This window comes from Pygocentrus nattereri, chromosome 2, assembly GCF_015220715.1.
Source record: "Pygocentrus nattereri isolate fPygNat1 chromosome 2, fPygNat1.pri, whole genome shotgun sequence".
NCBI lineage: Eukaryota > Metazoa > Chordata > Actinopteri > Characiformes > Serrasalmidae > Pygocentrus > Pygocentrus nattereri.
The window spans coordinates 28643969-28664796 of NC_051212.1; the positions used below are offsets into that span (position 1 = coordinate 28643969).

The 20828-nt window shown below is 38.8% G+C and overlaps 1 protein-coding gene across 1 annotated transcript; it reads right to left on the minus strand.

Annotated features, from left to right (window-relative positions):
• Positions 1-20: 20 nt before the first annotated feature.
• slc1a1 (solute carrier family 1 member 1) lies at positions 21-20763 on the minus strand. Its single transcript, XM_017713931.2, has 12 exons — positions 20465-20763; positions 12099-12239; positions 9234-9326; positions 9023-9137; positions 7949-7991; positions 7734-7841; positions 7404-7588; positions 6091-6198; positions 4119-4241; positions 3277-3471; positions 2936-3070; positions 21-1714 (listed from the first exon to the last, which is right to left on the minus strand). The coding sequence occupies exons 1-12, from the start codon at positions 20562-20564 to the stop codon at positions 1474-1476; spliced, it is 1587 nt and encodes a 528-aa protein (XP_017569420.1). The 5' UTR covers positions 20565-20763; the 3' UTR covers positions 21-1473.
• Positions 20764-20828: the final 65 nt, after the last annotated feature.

The following is a 20828-nucleotide window of genomic DNA, read 5'->3' on the forward strand; positions in this document are numbered from 1 at the left end:
AAAAAACAAAGTACCAAAGATTATGTACTCAGATTTGTTGTATTTTATTCATTTGTTGGTACATAACGTTACATTGTATGTTAAGCTAATTTGTAAATGTCATTGAGAGTTGGACAAAAATGTGCTTTGAACAGCATATACAGTGTTTGGTTCACAATATTTTATGTCAACCGTATCACAATACTAACTTTTTCTGCCATTTCCAGTCCAGCCCACAAAACAAAAAAAAACGTACATGTGAAACAACAACAAAAAAATGAACAGTAGATTGATTGGCACTATTACACAGCTACATCAACTGTAGTCACATTGAGGGCAGTCTAATAACAGTTCACATTGTAGTCCCTATGCACAAAGTGCACCAATAGCACTAACAGTGAGCCTACAACTCAAAAATGGAGAACAAGAAATTGGCATGGTTCCTCTCATTTAGATTCTAGCAACCTCAACAATGCTTTATGGCTACAGCTTAGACAAATGCTTTGTATGCATGAGAGAAGGCGTGCGGTGGCCTCCCCTCCCGATCGATGGTACTGTTATACAGCAGTGAAGACGCCTACTGCGCTGGCTATCGAGAGAATAGAAACATATGTGAATAAAATCGTGTATCCTGGATTCAGTCATTCTTTAAAGGCCACATTTGTGGTGTTTATCATATTGCTTCATGCAATATTTTAAACTTAAACATTTTTAAAGTTCCCTTCATACCAAAACATTCAATTTGGCACAAGTTGCAAATCTAACACGCTCAAAGCTCACAAACAACAGGCTCCTGCAAGCAAGTGCACAAACAGAACTGACAAGAATTATGACGTAAGAGAGAGGCTTCAAAGAAACCTGCTGAAAACCAGTTACAGAGCTGAGCAGTAGCGTATTGCTTTTACATCCGCTTCTATTTTAACACTGCAGGTGATAAATATAATAGCTTCGTTAAAGACATGCGCTTTGTTGCAGTACATAGAGTATACACAAATCTGCTTGGCTGACTTTGTTTCTTCTCTTTTCACACAACAGACATACAAAATCACGCACACTCACACATATATTCCACACGCTTCTGAAGCAGGATCGATTTTGAATATCTACATAAGCATTTGTTAGTATGAAACCATTAAAAACAACAATGCAGGTAAGAAAAATGTGTAAAAAGTGCCTTTGCATAATTCTTGGCAACAGATCAATGCATTTTTGGAAGAACTTTTTTTTTCCTCACTTCCACGAATGACTTTCTCTGTCCGGCACAAACAAACAAGAAGTAGTTTCAGCTCAAGGGCACAGCAATAAGGGGAAATGTGGAGGGAGAACAGTAATGGCAGCTATTAATAATGTCTGCATTTGAACGTGCCCTCTGTGAAAAGTGTGTTCCCCCTCATAATGGCACTGATTTCATGAACGGTTGGTTTCCACCCCTTTTTCTAGAGGTCATTCATCCCAAACTTCCATAACTGGCATCACAGCCATGAAGGCTTGGCACTAAAACTGTGAGGTCTCAGTGAAGGAAATGGCATCAGTCTTATCCACAGTAAAGCCACCGTTGACATAGGATTTCTTCTCACACTCTTCGTCATCGAGAGTGGTCTCCAGGGCGAATGGGTTAGCCACATCCACATCAGAAGTGAGGTCCATCCTCTCCAGCTCTCGCTTCGAGAGCTTCTGGACTATGCCTGCGCCGAAGGCATCCCCCAGTACATTGATCATGGTGCGGAAACGGTCACTAAAAGAGACGATGAGGAAGAAGGCATGCAGGTTTGACAGTGGGGTTATCAATGCCAATATGATGAACTATCATGATTACTCAAACTCCATTTAAAAAGATGCCAATTGCAATTTCCAATTTACCTTCTCAATGAATCCGCAGTGATTATTTTAATTGTTGGTTTTTTTTTTGAGGCTTCCCTGTTTAGTATTTAGTACAGTGAAGTATTTTGAAAGTAATACATGTTAAATCTGAAAAATTGTTTTGCCTTCCAATTCCCTGCATGTACCTCTACGCCCTAAATCATAAAACTCCTTTCCCCTTACATCAGACACTTCTGAATCTCCTTGTTTACATCTAAGTGAACAATTTATGCTGGAATTTTGGAACAACATTCACTAAACAGTGGTGGGGCTAGGGTTAGGATTTGGACCGGGGTTAGGGCTAGGACCAAGGTGGGGTTTAGGTTTTAGGTTGAAGTTAAGGTTAGGGCTAAGATTAGAGCCAGGTTTAGACTTATGACTTAGAAACTTATGGTCCATTTAGTAGATATTTAGTTCAATGTAACCTGAAAGTAAATAAAGTGTCTACAAAGCATTAAAAGTTGACTATCCAAATAAAGTGTTGCCCCAAAACAAATATAATAGCCTTTTATAACATTTCATTTAAATATTTCTTAATTTCTCCAGTCCATGGCTTGTATCCTACTCGCTCGCTCGCTCGTTCACTCACATTTAAGAAGATTGTCCAGAAGGGGGAGCTACTGGCACTCGTAATTAGAGTGAGTTGAAATGGCTGATTGAATCTATTGAGCATTAATGACACTTTGTGTCTTTGTTACTAAAATAAGCAAAAGACTTTCTTCACAGCATTGAAACCTCACATCCCCAACCTCTCATCCTCAAAGCAAATGAGAAATCAGTGGAATTTCCCTATAACATGTTAAATATGTTACCATTGTATTACCATTGAAATTTTACCAAATTGTGTCTGAAATACAATATTCAAGATGCACCTTTTAAGTTGTATTAGTTTACAGTTTTAGCAGGAATGAAAACATGCCATTGTTTTTATGGCAAAAATAAACAGAATAAAAACTGTTTATATAGTAAATTGACTCAATATGTGTCTGTGCCTTGTGTTAGGTTGTCTTGTTTTGTGACAAACCAATTTCATGTATGTACCACATAGTTTTGAATATGAGTGATTCTGAATTTGACTGGTAATACAGGTACTTACATCAGCCAGTCCACAGCCACAATGAGGGTGACATCACTGGCAGGAAGGCCGACTGCAGTCAGCACTATCACCATAGTTACCAGTCCAGCATTTGGGACTCCTGCCGCTCCAATGCTTGCGACTGTTGCTGTGATACTGCAGAGGTATGGAGGAGAGAATTACCACCATTCCACTCTTTTATAGTCTTGTTTTTAATAACCAGACAAAATTGAGTTTCTCATTAAGATCATCACAGAATGGTAGTCACTGTACGTTTTAATTTAAGACGACCTTAATCTGAGCGGTACACTGCTAATGTAGACGTTTAACTTGGCTGTGACTCTGAGACATTCTGTACTTACCTAATAGTCACTATTTGCCCTGCGTCGAGGTCAAGACCATTCAGCTGGGCAATAAATATGGCCGCCACTGCCTCATAAAGCGCTGTACCGTCCATGTTGATAGTCGCACCCACTGGAAGAACAAACCGAGTGATCCGCTTGTCAACCCTGTTATTTTCTTCTGCGCATCGGAAGGTGACTGGTAAGGTTGCAGAGCTAAAGGAAGGTAAATTTAGTGGTCACTAAATTTTTAAATAGTTATGCAGCTTTTCAAATAATATTCTAGCTTTAAGTGACATTTTCACACCATAACACTTTACATAACTCTATTAATACGTTTCTTGTTTTGGAGTTTGATAATTAAGATAATACACTAAATATTTACCTAAACAGCACAGTTCACTCTAATCCAACCATTTCCCTACATTTTTACTGAAATTAGTCCCCAGTGTTAGTTATTGCCTTCCTGTCTTTTATCTTGCTCCTCTCTTTTCTTAGCTATCAAAATGAACTAACTCATGCTTTCTCTATTTCCAATCACCATATCTTTTTGAGCTACCACTAATAAAGTAACACTGTTATGTATAATAACTAGGGCCAATGATTGGCCAGCATTGCCCAACCCATCCTTTCCACCTAATGACTTGTACTTGAACTAGTGTGCTCTTGTAGGTTCCTGGACACTGATGTGTGTAGCATTGCTAGGAACTGAACCCAGGTACCAGCAACTGGCACAGCCAACTGTGCCATGTGAGAGCCCTAATCAAGAAACTTTCTTTATCATCTAATGTCTGGCCAGCATTCACTTTATCTGCTATCCTTACTGCTCCTAACTTTAGAACACAATACAAGCTGAGACTCACCTTGAGGAGATCATGAGAGCCGTCACCAAGGCCTGTGCCATCCCAAGAGCAAATGTGTATGGATTCTTTCGTACAAAGATGAAGTAAATTAGGGGCAGAAATACAACAGCATGGATGGCGAGTCTGTTGAGCAAGAGATATATATATATATGACATATTTTATACTCCATAATGCATTGTAAGTATGGCCTGACCAATATAAAAATTCTGTGACCAATACTGATCACGGTTAGTTAGTAATGTTAGTAATGTCTGATACAATTTAAAGCTGCCCTATTTATGATTTTTAAATTGAAAGAGGTAGTGTTACTAAGGCATTCGGAAAAAAAGCCTAAATATGGTGTGTGTGCTGCTGTGAGTCTCCCTGTAAAGCCCGAAATAATAATTTAAGGATTTTGTGGAAAATTTTTAGAGCACGTCATATGTCTTTATAAATTACGATGTTCGAGTCTGAAATGCAAAATCACCTTTATACTGATGAAGATATGATGACGGTAGTAGATAATTCACTTATATCCCCCAAGTTTTGGCTGAGGTCTCTTTAAATACTCTTTCAACACATTCACAATCGTCAAATTCACCCAGATAGGGGAGGGGATTGATGCACAACTGACATTACAAAATATTCTTCCACATGCTGCATGCAGTTACACATTTCCAGATTTTAACAAACCAATGCTTTACTGACTGATATGATTATCAGATCTCATTTGCTTCATTTCATAAACTACAATGTTGTTATGAATATTGTAGTGTGGGAGGTGGAGTTTCACAGAATTTTCACTGGTTTTGTTGGTTTCTGTTAATTAGCTCTTATTTACTTATATGTTATCAACATGTAAATATTCACATGCTAAACATTGAACATTTTCATGTTCAAATTGATCAGTACCACCAATACCATCTGTATTACTGTGAAAAAAAACGGTCAGTTGAGTAGTCAGTACAAATTCCTGGCCTCAGATGTGTCTGTGCTTTACAATAAAACATTTTTATAAATTGTTTCTAATATGAAAATATGTGTTTTATTGAAAGAATTTTCAGATGCCAATGAGCCTTCACTATTGGCAACTCTGCAACTCTACAACGCTGTGCAATCCTCACCTCAGATGCGGCTGCCACTGCATAAACATAAACTAATCAAATTAACCACTACCGACCTGTTTTTCCCGCTTTGTACTACAATACTTTATACTAACAATGTTTGCTATCCAGTGTCGACCAGAGGAGAATGGGTTCTCCTTCTGAGTCTTGGTTCCTCTCAAGGTTTCTTTCTCTTTAGGGAGTTTTTCCTTGCCACCGTCGCCACTGGCTTGCTCATGGGGGCTTGGACCCGGATTTTCTTTTCTTTTTCTTTCTGTAAAACTGATTGTTCTGTAAAGCTGCTTTGTGACAACACCTGTTGTAAAAAGCGCTATATAAATAAACTTTGCTTGCTTGCTACTGATATCGGCAAACCGATATACAGGTTGGGCTCTAATGGTTAGTGAACAGTGGTCACCTTTGTTTAAAGTGAAGCTGAAGGAAGTTGTAATATGCTGGAGGGAGCAGGAGGCCTCACTTTTAAGCACAGGCTGCAGTTTTACCAAGGGCATGTAAAGTATAGATTTATGTCCTGTTCAGCCATGTGAGATCCAAACATTCTCAATATGACTCAGCAGTAGAGGTTTTCTAGGACCTTTCCACATCAGTGCAGACGGCACCCTCTTAGCTGCAGCTAAGAATCTCCTCTCAAATGTTCAGTCAGCAGCATCATTCATGCCACTGAAAATTTAAGGGACTGTACATCCGTGAAAGGTTTTTATTACTGCATCTGCGAGGTTAAGCAATTTTAAAAGTCCTTGCCTCTTATCTGTTCAGGGACAGGGCTGATATTAAACGGTATCAGGTAGGAAAATGTCACCATGGCTGCTGCAGTAAATCCGCTTCACTGAAAATCAACAAAAAAAAGCTAGTAATTTCAAAGGCTCACCCACTAAGCACTGTCACCATGTACAGGCCCATTTTCCGGAAGATGTCCCAGTCATCTACTTCGATGATCTTGGCAGCAATTAGGAACAGGATACCCACTGGCATGTAGCTGAAAAAAAGAATGTCATACGCCATCAAAAATCAAAAAACAACGTCCTCAACAAAGATCTTGTTAAAGTGAAGCAAACTGGTTAAGGTTTTATAGTATTATGATGAGGATTAAAATAGAATCATGATGGCTGTATCCAAACTGCTGTTTCAATACATTTCAGGGCATTTCAGTTTAAAACTAGAGTTTAATGTGTATTTGTCATGCTGTGATGTACTCATGTAGTGTAGGACTATATCCATTAGCCTAAGTGTTTCACTGAATTCAAGATTTTAGATTGTTTTCATGTGTTCATTCATTAGTATCCTCTCACTGCAATGCCCAATATGCACAGCACAAATACATCACACAACTACTGGGAATCCCTGTGGTGTCAACCAATCCTAACTGCTAACCTAGCCACTAATCTACATTTTACTCATTACAACCGAGCTAGCACAAGTGTAACTCTTACTCAGTCAGTGGACAAAATTTTAAAGAAAACTGCTGTGAATTCCATGCTGGTCTAAACTGTTTTATACTGGTCTAGTGCTGGTTTAACTGGCCTTTCAGCATGGCTGGTTGCCCATCATAACAACATCCAGAACAACTGGTTTTGCTGGTGACCAGCTATGCTGGGCTGTGTTGTTTTTTTCTATTCTATCTGTATTCTGAACAAAATGGACCCCAGAGACAGTTTTTACCCTTTTCAGCCAGAGAAAAGAAGCCAAACTAAGGCAAGTTGTATAGATAGCTAGGTAGCTTGGTAACTAGTCTTTAGCATGTTGTCCTCCTCATGAGAATATCCATTTCAGTCATTTGAATAATTAATTCTATCTATTGAAAGGATGAATTGAAGAAACTACACGTATAATTGGAGTTACTACACTTGCAGTAAGATACAGAGCTTCCTAGCAGTAATGTTAGCTTCTACTTTCACCAGTGAGAACAAAAGCGAAACATTTCAAATGGCCCAAACCCAACAATCCACCCAAAGCAGTTGGAGGTTTTTAAAAGTTCCCTCTCATCATCATAGTTAGTTTCCTTGTTTTTAAACCAATTTCACTGCGTAAGTGTCTCGTTAAGGCTTTTGGTGTTTAGCACCCAGCGTACAGCCGATAAAAGAATGTTTATTGATCAGATAACAACAACAAACCTAAACTATCTGTAATAAAGAAAATAATAAATGTTTGTTGTAAAATCTGAACAGAAGTGACAGTACTGACCACATGATGATTTGGACCAGTCTCATAGTGGCCTCATTCAGAGCATCAAAGAACTCTAGCAGGATACGTCCCCTTTCGCCCATCTTACCAATGACCAGGCCAAATGCCACACAGAACACAATGATGCCAAGAACATTAATCCCATCTGAGTATGCTCCCACTATGGTATATTCCTTGGTCAGGTTCTGACAATAAACAAACAAACAAGCAAACAAATAAAAATACATTAACAGACATGTTTGTTACTGTCGAAAACAAACGTTTCATTCATGTCTGAGATGTATATACATTGTTATTTTGCACCTTCATTGTTCCCCTCATCTTCCTTACCTGTGCAACTGTTGCCATTATAGTGGAAAAGGGCGGGAAAGTTGTTGTAGCTGTGTTTGTGCTTGTGTTGGAAGAAGATGGTTCGAGCTCCTTGCGCTGAGTCTTGTACTGAAGCACAGTAAGAGATAAATAGCCATAGTGTAGTGTTTTTCTCTGCAGGAAGATTTATTCATTTATTTATATGCACATTTTACAAAAGATGAGAATTCTTTTACCTGCTGAAAACATGCTTGCACAAGATTCTCTGGAAACATATTCCTGCCGGAACAATAATGAATACCTTATTTATTGCATTTTACTGGATGTGTATATCATAGACAAACACATCTCTTTTTTTATTGAAGAGTTTGATGGTGTACATAAATACAGTTCAAGTTTCAAAAGGTACCGTCGCTCTTCTGTCCATACAGTCAAAACTCCAAAAACAGCCTGCTTTTTGTGATGTCATAAAGTTCACCACATTTGTATTTCTCCACCTATTCTGCCAATAGCAGCTTTGCCCTGCCCATTCACACAAAGTTATATGGAGCATTTCAGTCAGAACTACTTTCTGAACAAGGCTCGATACAGTGCAGTGTAGTGGATATTGATTTACCATTGACTATTGATTGAATGAGACACACAACACCCAGTTAAGTGTAGTCCCTAATAATTGGTTAATGTCACACAAAGAAACCCTTCATAATTGTAAAAGATGTCCAGCCAAATTCTTTCTGTCATTAGTATTCTTTCACTGCAGTCAACACCCAGTAAAGTTGTGGTGTTTTGTGGTATTTTATATTACAATTTAAATAGTTGTAATTATAGCAAGCCAAGGTATTTTAGCCTTTATTGCCTGTTTTTGTAATCTCAGAATTCATTTTAGTCATGTGAAAATTTAATTGTAAAAAATAAATATTTAATTCTTGATATCAGGAATCTGAAATTTATATTTCCAATAATATCATTTTTAACAAGTTTTTGCTTGCCATGTGTAAATGTATTTGTAAAATATATTTTACATTGAAAAATAAGATAAAAGCTGAAGTTGCTTACAATAAAATGTTCTGCTAATCACCACGAACTCGCCAATGACATGACAGAAATTTTAGGGTGGACAATTAGATTTCAAGATGGAACTGGCCACCCCAGCAATCCCTTTAAACTCACACAAACTTATAAGGGAAAAAGGGTGCGAATACTTGAAAAATGTAGGATATGGGCCCTTTAAATAGGTACAAAATCTGTCCTTAGAATCTGCTCAATGCTCATAAAAGGTGAAACTGTCATGAATGGGAGCAAATGGTCACCTGACAAGATCCAAGAGGGTGTCGACAGTGGTGACGTTTGGAGTGGTTCCTGCGCGGTCAATATTATCTGCACTCTGAGAGACTCCAGGCTTAATAGTTGTGACCAAGATTATTCCTGTTGGGGAGTTTGTCAGTATTAGTTTGTCAGTATTAATGCTTTAAATGGTGCAAAACTTCACAGCTTTAGAGCAGATGTACTTGAATTGCTCACCGAGAATAACAGCTATGATGGTGGTGGAGAAGTAATAGATCACTGCACAAAGGCCAATCTTGCCTGACACTTCAGAGTCCAGGGCCGCCACTCCTGCAAAAACACAAGCTCATGATAACTCACCATAAACAATGTTTACAAGGCTTTTGTTATGAATTATTTAAACCCAAAGCATTCATTGAGATAATAATAAGCGAAATATATACAAACTCATTGTTTATGGAATACTTCTTGCCGGGAGGTGGCCTGTCCCAAACCCTAACCTCTAACTCTGGGGTAAACAATACTTACAGTTTTTCTTTTTTTTTATGATCTTTCTTTTGAAGTTTTGAAAGTGAATTAATCTAAACCTCGTCTGTTTGGATCAGCGAAGCTTGAAAATCTAAGTGACCTGACCCTGTTTACTTGAATGTCTGTTCTGATTGTATTAACCTGTGCTCAGTTTCCAGTCGTAGGATGCCTGTCCTTTTGCATTGTAATAGGGTGTCATGCAATCTGTGGCTTTTATGAGCTTTTCTATCAGCTGTTTTCAGTGTTTTTTTCCGCTCTGATAAATCACCGTGTTTATAAGCAGCTCTGCTGAGGGTCACTTCTGGTATTCAGGGCCTTTTGAACATTCAGACCTTCAAAAATTAAACACTGTTTTGAAAAAAAGGAACACAATATTTTCAAAAGTCATGTTTGTGATGCCCAGGCACACAAATTATAGTATTTATCAAGACATTTAACAAACTGGCAGACCCAGGATGTTTAACCTGTTAAGGATATATTCCGTTTGAAAGACTTATCATTTAAACTTATGTGCAACACAAGTATTATCTAAAGGACAGTAGATCCCTTTTATAGCTTAAAATGTTTTTTCCTTATCATTTATTTGCAAATATTCATGTATTGTGTGTTTGTTTCTTTTACCAGCACCTAACATTTTTCTTTTCAAATAAAAATACATATAGGTAGGAATGATTTTTTATGGATATGTATTGATCCTGCTTTGTGTAATCATATCGAACATAAATATTAATGCATTTTCTGACTTTTTAAAATTATGGTCAAAAAACCTCCTGAAAAATAAAATGGCTTAGATCAGTATGAATTCCATAGTGCTTGTCTAGTGCTGGTTTAGCTGATCATCCAGCATCATCATGCTGCATACAAGCATATCAACATCAAAAACACAATGCATAGCCATCTAGTCCATTCATTGACATTTTAACACAATGCAAGGGGTAAGTGGAGTTTTCAAATGATGCGAAAAAATTTAGTAACATAAAATGACAAAAATAGAGATACAAATTTTTGCACAACAGCACCAATATATTAGTTTAGCTGGTACATTTTTCTAGCAGGTAAACTAGCCAGTTTCAGAAAAGTGTTAATACACAAGACTTGAGGGACATGGGAAGAACCCAGTGTCTGATAACAGTCTATGTATTACATTCATTTTTGAGATAGATTGCATTATATTTATCAATCAAAGCAGCATTAATTGTTTTAGGAATATGTTAGGAATTTATATTATTTAGCTTTTTGTGTTATAAATTCAGTGATTTTCATGGCCATGCCACAGCACTGAGCTGTAGGAATGGCTTGACATACAGAACTTTAACAAAGGAGTGAGAGAGCTTCATGACCTTTCATACACAGTCAAACTGAAGGGGTGAATCATTAGACACCTCTGTGCAACACTTTGCTATATAATTATTAATTATTGTTTGTGTGTGTTATTCATTACTCTGCAGTCGAGAGCTGAACGTCTGATTGCCATAACAGCGCAATAGCGTGACTGATTGAGCGGTTCCTTCTAAATTCCACCGCACCCACTGCACTGTGATTGGCTAGGAATTCACCCGATCGACAGAGCGCTTGTGATTAGCCATTCCTGGCACAGGCAGTAGAATGACACTAGCCAATCCAGCGCCAGAGGCGGGGTTTGTCGGAATACAGTTGGAAACAAAACTATGTATAGCACTATAAAATTACACAGTAGTAAAGCTAGGTGGAGCCTTTGGGGTGACTTGGTTATTTTTTCATAAGACAAGGCCACGAATTCATATAATGAGGCCATGAGTTAATAAACCTACACCATGTGGCTATTGAAACTTGTGGCCCCAGTATATTAATTTATAACCACACCTTATTAAAAATAATGGCCACGTCATCTTGGAGGGTCCCTAGGATGATGTTACCGCTGATCCTTTTGTTTTTCTGAGTAATACAACTAAAATCCGTTAACGAGTAATAAGAAGGCGAGTATCAGTGATGTCTGCAGTGGAAATGAATTTATTCAGAAGTCTTTGCATTAGCCTTAACTAAACTATCCAATCTAATCATGTAAGTGCCTGTTCAATAATTTATTTATTGCTATAAAATAGTGCTCTTCAATGAATTTTGGGTTTTAGCATTAAATACGCATTCTATTTCATTAGGACAAATACATTAAAGCCAATGGCTAAAGAAAACTTGGAATTGATATTTTAATGTAAGGATCAGTTCTCAAAATGAAACCTCAAGATTTGGAAGAATAGTTCAGTATGATTCTGCTTGTGTTGACAATATTGTTATTATGATGCTGACAACTGCTGCATTTACGATATTTGGTAACAGTCCTTCCTTCAGTGGAGGATTACTTTTTATATATAAAAATAGAAATGTATTCCATACCGGTCTCTGCGTTTGTGTTTATTTGTCCAGTTTATTTTGTGTTTATTTTGTATCAATAAGTTGGTAAAACAGTCTTCTGTTCGCAAACAGACATTGTGGAGGCTAATTCATTACCGCAGAACATTTGTGTTTACCTGTCTGAAACTCTGGCTCACATCCATCCTCATTAGAGACATTACATTCAGGAAAGACATTCACAGATACCTGTTATCATGCTGGAGATGATGAGAGGCAAGATAACCAGCTTTAGCATTCTCATCAGGATTTCACCAGGGAAACCAAAATATTGCTTATCAAGCTGAGAGAGACCAGCATACTCTCGCACTAGCACTCCTAGGCCGATTCCTGTCAAAAGAAAGAGAGCGGATTGAGGTGAAGCTACTTGATACCAACACAGGTTCTAAAACAACGGTGGCTTCAGCAACAGACCTGAGTAATTCAATAAAATGTTCTTTATATCAATGCGCTTTGTGCTGTGCTTGAAGATCCCTGAAGAACAACGTTATTTCTTTTGTGATTAGTAAAGAAAGAAGGAGTTTTTGAATACCGCTAAAGACCGTAAGAAGAACTGAGTCTGTTTGTGGCAAATACAGTTGAAATACACACCGTTCCACTTTTTCAAAATGATGAGTGCTGAGTAACACTGAAGACTCACTGACGGACGCTTAGGTGATTGACACTCCTACACTGAATTAAGGTCATTCATGAGGGTGAAAGAACCTCCTTTTACAGTAAATTCCTTAAAGTGTTGACTACAGTGTGACCAATTACCACAAGTTTGATGACATGGGCTGCAAGATAAAGCAGTGATTTGTTATCAAACATTAAAGAGTGCATGATGTACCTTATGCAAAGTGGGGATCACCAATTTGACAGTAAACAGTGTTATCAAGAAAGAGTAAGTACTCTGGTAATTCTTTCCTGTTTGAGGTTAATAAATAAACACACTGACCTAGACAGCTTACAGTCTTAGCTTGCCGTATTCCAGGTGATATTCTTTGACCAAAAATGTACAATGTAAAGTGAGTAGGGCAGTACTTTCTTTCTCACATTTGATTTATTTCCCTAAATTTAACTTGGCTTTATGTAACAAAACCTCAATGATACTCATAGTTCATGTTTATGTGACCACCTTCCGATGTCTTTTCATCTCCTCCATGAACATGGCTTTAGTACGTATGATATTATATGCTACATTCTGGTGTCCAGCTCCAGTCCAGGAGCATTTTAGCCTAATACAATTTAGCAACTACCTGTTTTAAAGGAATACTCAGCATTGGGCAGCTGCTTAACCCTCCTGTTGTCCTCGGGTCTCCCCCCAAAAATCCACTAAATGCTATTTTTTTAACTTGAAATTTCATGACTTTTCCTAGATTGGCCCCAACAGTAGAAAAAATGAAATGGTGCTTTTATTCACATTTCCATGTAAGCTGTACAAAAATAGGTACAAAGGTGGTCTTTGGGTCAAAATGACCCGTGAAGCAAATAGAGTTGAAATCAAGGTCACAGAGTTAAAACACAGAATGTTACAATGTTTTAGTTGTGTCTCAGATCAATCAGTAGCAGAAGTAAACAAGGCAAATCAGGTGGTGTTCTCGCAGACATCAGAAGTCCACCTGTTTATTTCCAGAGGTTATAAAGGTGCTGCAGATAACAGGACCACGAATTCTGTCTGTGCTGAAGCCATGAGTGTGCGTTATAGTGTTGAAGAGGCTGTAGAGCTGATTTTCTCAGATGTCCAGCAAGACAGATCAGAAGAAGAAGATGGGGAGGAATACAACCCAGAGCATGATGAATCATCTTCAGAAGAAGAAGAAAACCCTGAAGCTGAAAGAGAGACTTTCCTTTCACAAAAAAGCAAAATAACATGGTCCTCAGCAGCATATGACCAACACAGCAGGCATGCAGAACAAAACGTCATAAAGATGACCCCAGGACCCACAAGGTATGCCGTTTCTCATGCCCATGACATTGTCTCTACATTCTACCTGTTTATCAGACCAGCAATAGAAAAAATAATCCTGGAGATGACAAATCTGGAGGGTTTTCGCAAATATGGAGACAGCTGGAAAAAGATGGATGAGATTGACCTGCAGGCCTACTTAGGGCTGCTAATCTTAGCAGGTGTATACAGGTCCCGAGGTGAGGCTGCAGCTAGTCTATGGGATGCAGAGAGTGGAAGGCCAATTTTCCGAACCACAATGTCAATGAGTCAAGACCAGCAAGACGTGTGACAGACAAACTTGCAGCCATAAGAGAGGTATGGGACAGGTGGGTGGGGCGGCTGCCCTACCTCTACAATCCAGGGCCTGATGTAACAGTGGATCTGTTTTCATATTTGTAATAAAAGTGATTTTCACTATTGATTTCTTTGACTATTTTCTGTGACACTGATACTAATCACTGATGCTAATATCTTTTGTCCAAAGGTCGTTGTCCTTTCCGGTAGTATATGCCCAGCAAACCAGCAAAATATGGGATCAAGTCATGGGTGGCTTGCGATGCCAAATCAAGCTATACTTGGAAAATGCAAGTCTATACTGGGAAGCCGACCCAGTGGATGCCCAGGGAAGAACCAGGGGATGCGAGTTGTGCTTGATGTGTCAGTGGGACTGAGGGGGTCACAATGTGACATGTGACAATTTCTTCACGTCTTGTGAACTCGGACAGCAGCTCCTGAAGAGGAAGATCTCCATGGTTGGTACAGTTCGAAAGAACAAGCCTGAGCTCCCACCTGCACTGCTTGCATCAAATGAGAGAGAGGTCTTCTCTTCTCTCTCTCGCTCTTCTAGGTCTTCAACCTAGATAAGATGATTGGAACATATAGCTGCAGAAGAATGACTGCCCGCTGGCCCCTGGTCATCTTTCACAACATCATTGATGTTTCCTCCTACAATGCCTTTGTGATTTGGAGAGAGATCAACCCGACCTGGATGTCTCGTAAGCAGAACAAGAGGAGGGTGTTCCTGGAGCAGCTAGGAAAGGCACTTTGTAACTCCACTCATTGAAAGAAGGAAGCATGTCCCCTGCACAGAAGCCTCAGCAGCGGTTGTGAAAGCTATTCAGAGTGCAGGAGCTCCTGATCAACCTGAGGATCCAGCTACCACAGCCACTTCTGCAGCTAGGGCAATTAAGAGGAAGAGATGTCAGTTCTGCCCTCAAAAGAAGGACTGTAAAACACATACTGTGTGTTGCAGCTGTAAGAAATATATCTGCAAAGGCTGTGCACTTGCATACTGCCATACCTGTGCTAATTAGTTGAATGGGTTATGTTATTTTTCATATTTTTGTATTGTACATTGTCTTAAATTGTTCACTGGCAAAAAAAAGAAACTGAGTCATTGGGATGAATATAAATGCATTCAAAACTCCTTTTTGCACATTTTTTTCTTTTCTTAATCTATAGAAATTCAAGTGAAGAGGGAAAACTCAGGTATTCACACATTTTGTGGAGAATAACAATATGCAAGATGAAATTTGGCTGGCGACCTGTCCAGGGTGTATCCTGCCTTCCGCCCGAAGACTGCTGGGATAGGCTCCGGCACCCCCCCGTGACCCTGACGGAGAAGCGGATTAGAAAATGGATGGATGGATGGAAGATGAAATTTGATGTTTAAAATTCAATTAAGCTGCTTGTATTGGGGGTTTAGCGAAGATGGGTCATTTTGACCCAGAGGACACAGGGTGTATACAGAAAATGAGGACAACAGGAGGGTTAAGTAACGTTCCAAACTTCTAGGAGTCAAATATGCCTATATACAGTACATTATAAAGCTGGTTGCTTTATGTCTAGTTGGTTTGGTGTACCATGCCATGCACAGGATTTGACTCACCCAAGCAACACATTAACATATAGCTGTGCTCTTTTGTCCCTTTTGTCCTATATGCATCATAAAACTCATTGTTTACTCTTCAATGCACTTCTGGGAAAGCCATATTGATATAAAGTGATAAGGTATAAAGACATTTTAACAATAACAAAACCAAAACATTGGTTTTACTTGTAGTCTAAATGTAAATATAAACTTTTATAAACACTAACACAACACCCACTATTATGCCACTAACACATTGGTATTACAGATGTGACAAGAATAGTCCACCACCCAAAATAATACTCATCAGCAGTGGTCCTATGGTGCTCCCTTTCCACTGATGAATGGGCTAGACAGGGGTTGATGAATTGTGCAGCAACAGCTGGGCTACATTCAACAACTGCACACTTTATACATTAAACTAAACCTGAGAACACCTATATGGTAGGTGCACTTAATAAACTGGCAGTGTATTAGGACTACTGAATCGATCTATCTAAGCTCCGTCCACAAATTCAGTGTGAGATACAACAAGTTTACAGAATGCGAGCAAAAATTCCATTTGGTTCTAATTAGATTTGAGACACAACATTGAGTTTCCAGTTTAAGATGCTATACCATCAAGCTATGCTGTGTTGTTGCAGTTAATTGAAACTATGCATGTTTGAAATGACAACAAATTTGCCAGCATTATCACTATAACTCGATTATACACCGATCAGGCACAACATTATGACCACCTCCTTGTATAGGTGCACTTTGTAGGTCTACAGTTACAGATTGTAGTCCATCTGTTTCTCTGCATACATTTTTAGCTGCCTTTTACCCTGTTCTTCAGTGGTCAGAACCCCTATGGACCCTCACAGAGCAGGTACTATTTGGGTGATCATTCTCAGCACTGCAGTAACACTGACGTGGTGGTGGTGTGTTGGTGTGTGTTGCTCTGGTCTGAGTGGATCAGACACAGCAATGCTGCTGGAGTTTTTAAACACCTCAGTGTCACTGCTGGACTGAGAATAGTCCACCTACCAAAAATATTCAGCCAACAGTGTCCTGTGACCACTGATGAAGGATAAGAGGATGATCAACACAAACTGTGCAGCTGCAGATGAGCTGTTGTCTCTGACTTTACATCTACAAGGTGGACTGACAAGGTAGGAGTGGCTAATAGAGTGGACAGTGAGTGGACACAGTGTTTAAAAACTCCAGCAGCACTGCTGTGTCTGATCTGCTCAGACCAGCACAACACACACCACCCCCATGTCAGTATTACTGCAGTGTTGAGAATGATCCAGCACCCTAATAATACCTGCTCTGTGAGGGTCCATGGAGGTCCTGACCACTGAAGAACAGGGTGAAAGGGGGCTAATAAAGTATGTAGAGAAACAGATGGACTACAGTCTGTAACTGTAGAACTACAAAGTGCACCTATACAGTAAGTGGAGCTGATAAAATGGAGAATGAGCGTAGAAACAAGGTCATAATGTTATATGCCTGATTAGTGTATGTAAAAAAAAAGACACTTTGTCCTTAAAGTTTACACTTTCAGTGCATACAAATAAAAATTCCCATGTTTTGGTAAAAACTGAGCTGTGTGTTGTGGCTCCTCATTAAGTTGAATGGAATTTCTTTGTCAACATTCTGTAAAGCTTGCCAGACCTAGCAACAGTTGCTGCAAAAAAGCACATTGAGAGAATTAATAGCAGCATTTAGCCCCAGACTGTTTTAAATTCACCAACACTCCTGAGTGGAACTTTCCACTGTTCTGCACCTTATTCACTTTACTGTTACTATCATCAAAAATGTCCAGAAGTGAATTGCTTCACTAAAAAATAGTCAGCTGGGAAATGCTGAAGACTGCAATAGCGTGTCTTTTACGAGGCAATCGGTGATTGAGAGCATCATGCTTATTACCCTGAATGACAACGGTGTGATATGGTTCATGTGTCAGGGATAGAGCAATGGTTTGATAGGTCCTCATTAAACACGCCTGTCTATATATCATCAACAATCTCTCTGATCTTATCAGCTGTTGTGAATCTGAGTGGATGAGTCAAGATGATTTTGCACAGTCAATGAGCAAAGTACTAGAATGACACTCTACAGAACTCATGCTTATCTTGGGCGGATTATTCCTGTGCATTGGTGGTAGTCCCAATGCCTCATTTCAAAAATAATTACCGCACCATTTGCATCTGTCCTATTCACGGCAGGCTGGTCCGAAATGCACTGATAAAATAAAGATTCCTAAATGCATCTTGACTTGGATGTTTGATGGTAGGAAAAAAGGTATAGAGCATTTACATCATGTGGAGGTTCTATACAGTTTAAAAAGGCTCTTCACACTTGCACATCTCATTTAGAAAGGATTCTTTAAGGAAGTATCCTTTGAGACACTCTCTATGGAACCAAAAGTGGTTCTTCTTTGATCATTTCGGCACCTTATTTGTTATGACTGTAAGGCCAAGTTTTATGCAAATACTGCAATGCATACTAATTTTCTAATAATTTTAATATTAATTATTACAATTAAATAATTTAAATATTTCTAATATTAATATATATTAATATTAATTAAAAATTAATGCACCACTGACATATTGCATAGATACTATAGATATATGCATTACATAGAGCACTGAGGCACTCTGTATTTATTAGATAAGTAATAAACTGTAACCTTGTTAAGTAATTAGCAAGGTTAATACCTTGTTTGTTAATTCTCTTCTTGATACTTCTTTCCTGAGTGCCTTCCCTTTGCTGCTGTAGCATATTGAATTTCCCCTGTTCTGGGATTAATAGTGGATTGTCTTATCTTATCTTACCTTATCTAATCTTATTTATAGATTTATAGACAGTATGCAAGACGTAATGTCATAGATTTTCTAGATCAAAGGTCGGCATGTGACTCTTTTACAGCCCTGTTTCAGCTCAATGGCAGAATTAGATCTTTAGATAAAAAATAAAATAATCCTCCTTTGCGGTAAAATAAAGTCCTGCCAATAGTTATAACACTGTTTTAACAGTAAATGGTCTTAAATACTGGGGTTAACGTAAAACTGCTAATTTACTGACATTTAACTGGCACGATGATGATTGGCAAGCAGAATGCTTGTCACCACTGCAAAAATCTTGCCTAGCTAGTAGCTAACAAAAAAGGCAAAGAGAAAGATTTAAGACAAACATCTGTAATTTGGAGATGAATGCACTTATTTTCATTTACAATCACTCCAGCTGGTTTCCTGATATGTTTAGTCTGCAATGAGAAACCGTCAAACAGTGTAAAGCTGTGAAGCTGAAGTCAGCTTCTCGTTCGCCAGCTTCTTGTTTGAATTTTCAAATTTTAAATGGCAGGATTTAACTTTTGTTGAGCAAATGAAAAGCTGACTTCAGCCTCATAAAAAGTCAAATGTTAAGACACATTATACAAGAAACAATTTCATTTTTGCAGAAAAAGCGGCTTTAGCTGAGCTAAAGTTTAAAGCTGAGCAAAGTAAGTCTTAGATTTTGTTTATATATTTTTAGCCTATTCTAGTACATCAGTACATACTAATACATATTTACAGCCAAGATGGTAGAACTGATGTAAAATGTTGTGGCTCCCAAGGTGGTTTGATTTTTGTTGAAAGGATAAAATGGCTCTTCTTAACATTTGAGTTGATGACCCCTGTTCTGGACACAGGCTCCCTGTTCAGTTCTATGAAGAATTTTAATGGTAGATTACCATTAACAGATTCATTCAGACTAGCGCTAGGCCTAATAAAGGTGGACAACATCACATTATGTCACAACATGCTTTTCTGAACATATCATAGATATTGTCAGTACTTAAAGGACATTGAACAACTGCATGTTTCATAATTAGTCCTGTTTAACTGGATTTAGTACAGCACATGATGTGAAACACTGAATAAAAATCATTGTATGCATAGTTAATGATAGTATTTTTAGATGCAAAGCATCTCATAGAACTGGCATGTAACTTTCACACTCACTAACTCACTCATGTTCAGCAGGTAAAAAAGAGAAAAAATGTGCATCGAGAAAATGTCAAAGTATCATGATGTTTTTTTTTTTTTGCCATATCATCCACTCTTAGCTCAGTATATGTATAGAAAGGCAGTCTTATAGATTTTTTTCCCCACATTGAGTCTGGTCACGTTCCTCAGAGGTGGCTACAAAATATGTTTGAACAGTCAAGTGAGGCTCAGATACCAGCCTGGCTGCAGACCCACACAAAACAGTGAGTAAGAGCATGGGGGAGCTGATTGGCAATTAACCACACACAGACACAACATGCACACTTGCAAAACATCCAGCCGGTAGCAAATACCTAAACCATTCAGTAATGTAACAAACACTGGCTATTTGAAAGGTCGACAAATACTATGTGGTCTTGAGCTACATAATCCAAACGACAAAGAAAGGAAAAAAATAGCATAAATATTTCATTTTGCCAACATGTCTTATTGCTACGTGACCCATTTAATGATTTCCACACTGCAAACAAACATTACTCTGTTCAGACAGGGTGAAAAAGCAAGGCAGACACAGAAAGAGAGAGACAGAGAGCTGTGCAGCTGCAGAAGGATGTAACCTCTCAATGCACGCTCAGTGCAGCACAGGCAATAAAATTATAGCAGACAAAACGTCTGCGAGAAAAGGAGACATTTAAAAACATACAGCTCATTATTGTTCGCATAGAGCTGTCTCGTTTTGACTTCAGAGAGCACTGCAGTGTTTTATGAGGCTTACCCAGTAAGACTGAGGCGATGGTTGCTATGAGAACCCAATTCCTCTTCAGCAAGCCTTTCACATCCCTGCCTCTGCGTTCCTTCTTAGCCAGCATGTCCATGGAGGTAGTCCAGAGCAAGGCACAAAAGGCTGATAAATAAAGCAAATGTCAAAAAATAAGGAGACACAAAAGAGCGGTGAGGGAGCTGCTATGGACGCAGCGTCGTGGCTTTTATAAAAGCGATGCTGCTGTCAGTTCCAGCAGGGTGGGGGTGGGAGGCAGGAGCTACCTCTGACTGCTCAGTGAGCGTGAGGCTGAGTGTGCGTGAGTGGGCGTCTGAAGCACTTGGAAGGAGGCAGCAGCTCAGAAGGTTTTGCTGCTCTT

Bases quoted from the DNA above. Each gene is read 5' to 3' on its own strand.
- slc1a1 (XM_017713931.2), bottom strand. From the start codon at position 20,564: ATGGACATGCTGGCTAAGAAGGAACGCAGAGGCAGGGATGTGAAAGGC. The intron at 9,327-12,098 runs GTATCTGTGAAT...GTGTTTTTGCAG, and splicing joins CATCTCCAGCATGATAACAG to GAGTGGCGGCCCTGGACTCT. The intron at 7,589-7,733 runs GTAAGGAAGATG...GTTTATTGTCAG, and splicing joins TAATGGCAACAGTTGCACAG to AACCTGACCAAGGAATATAC.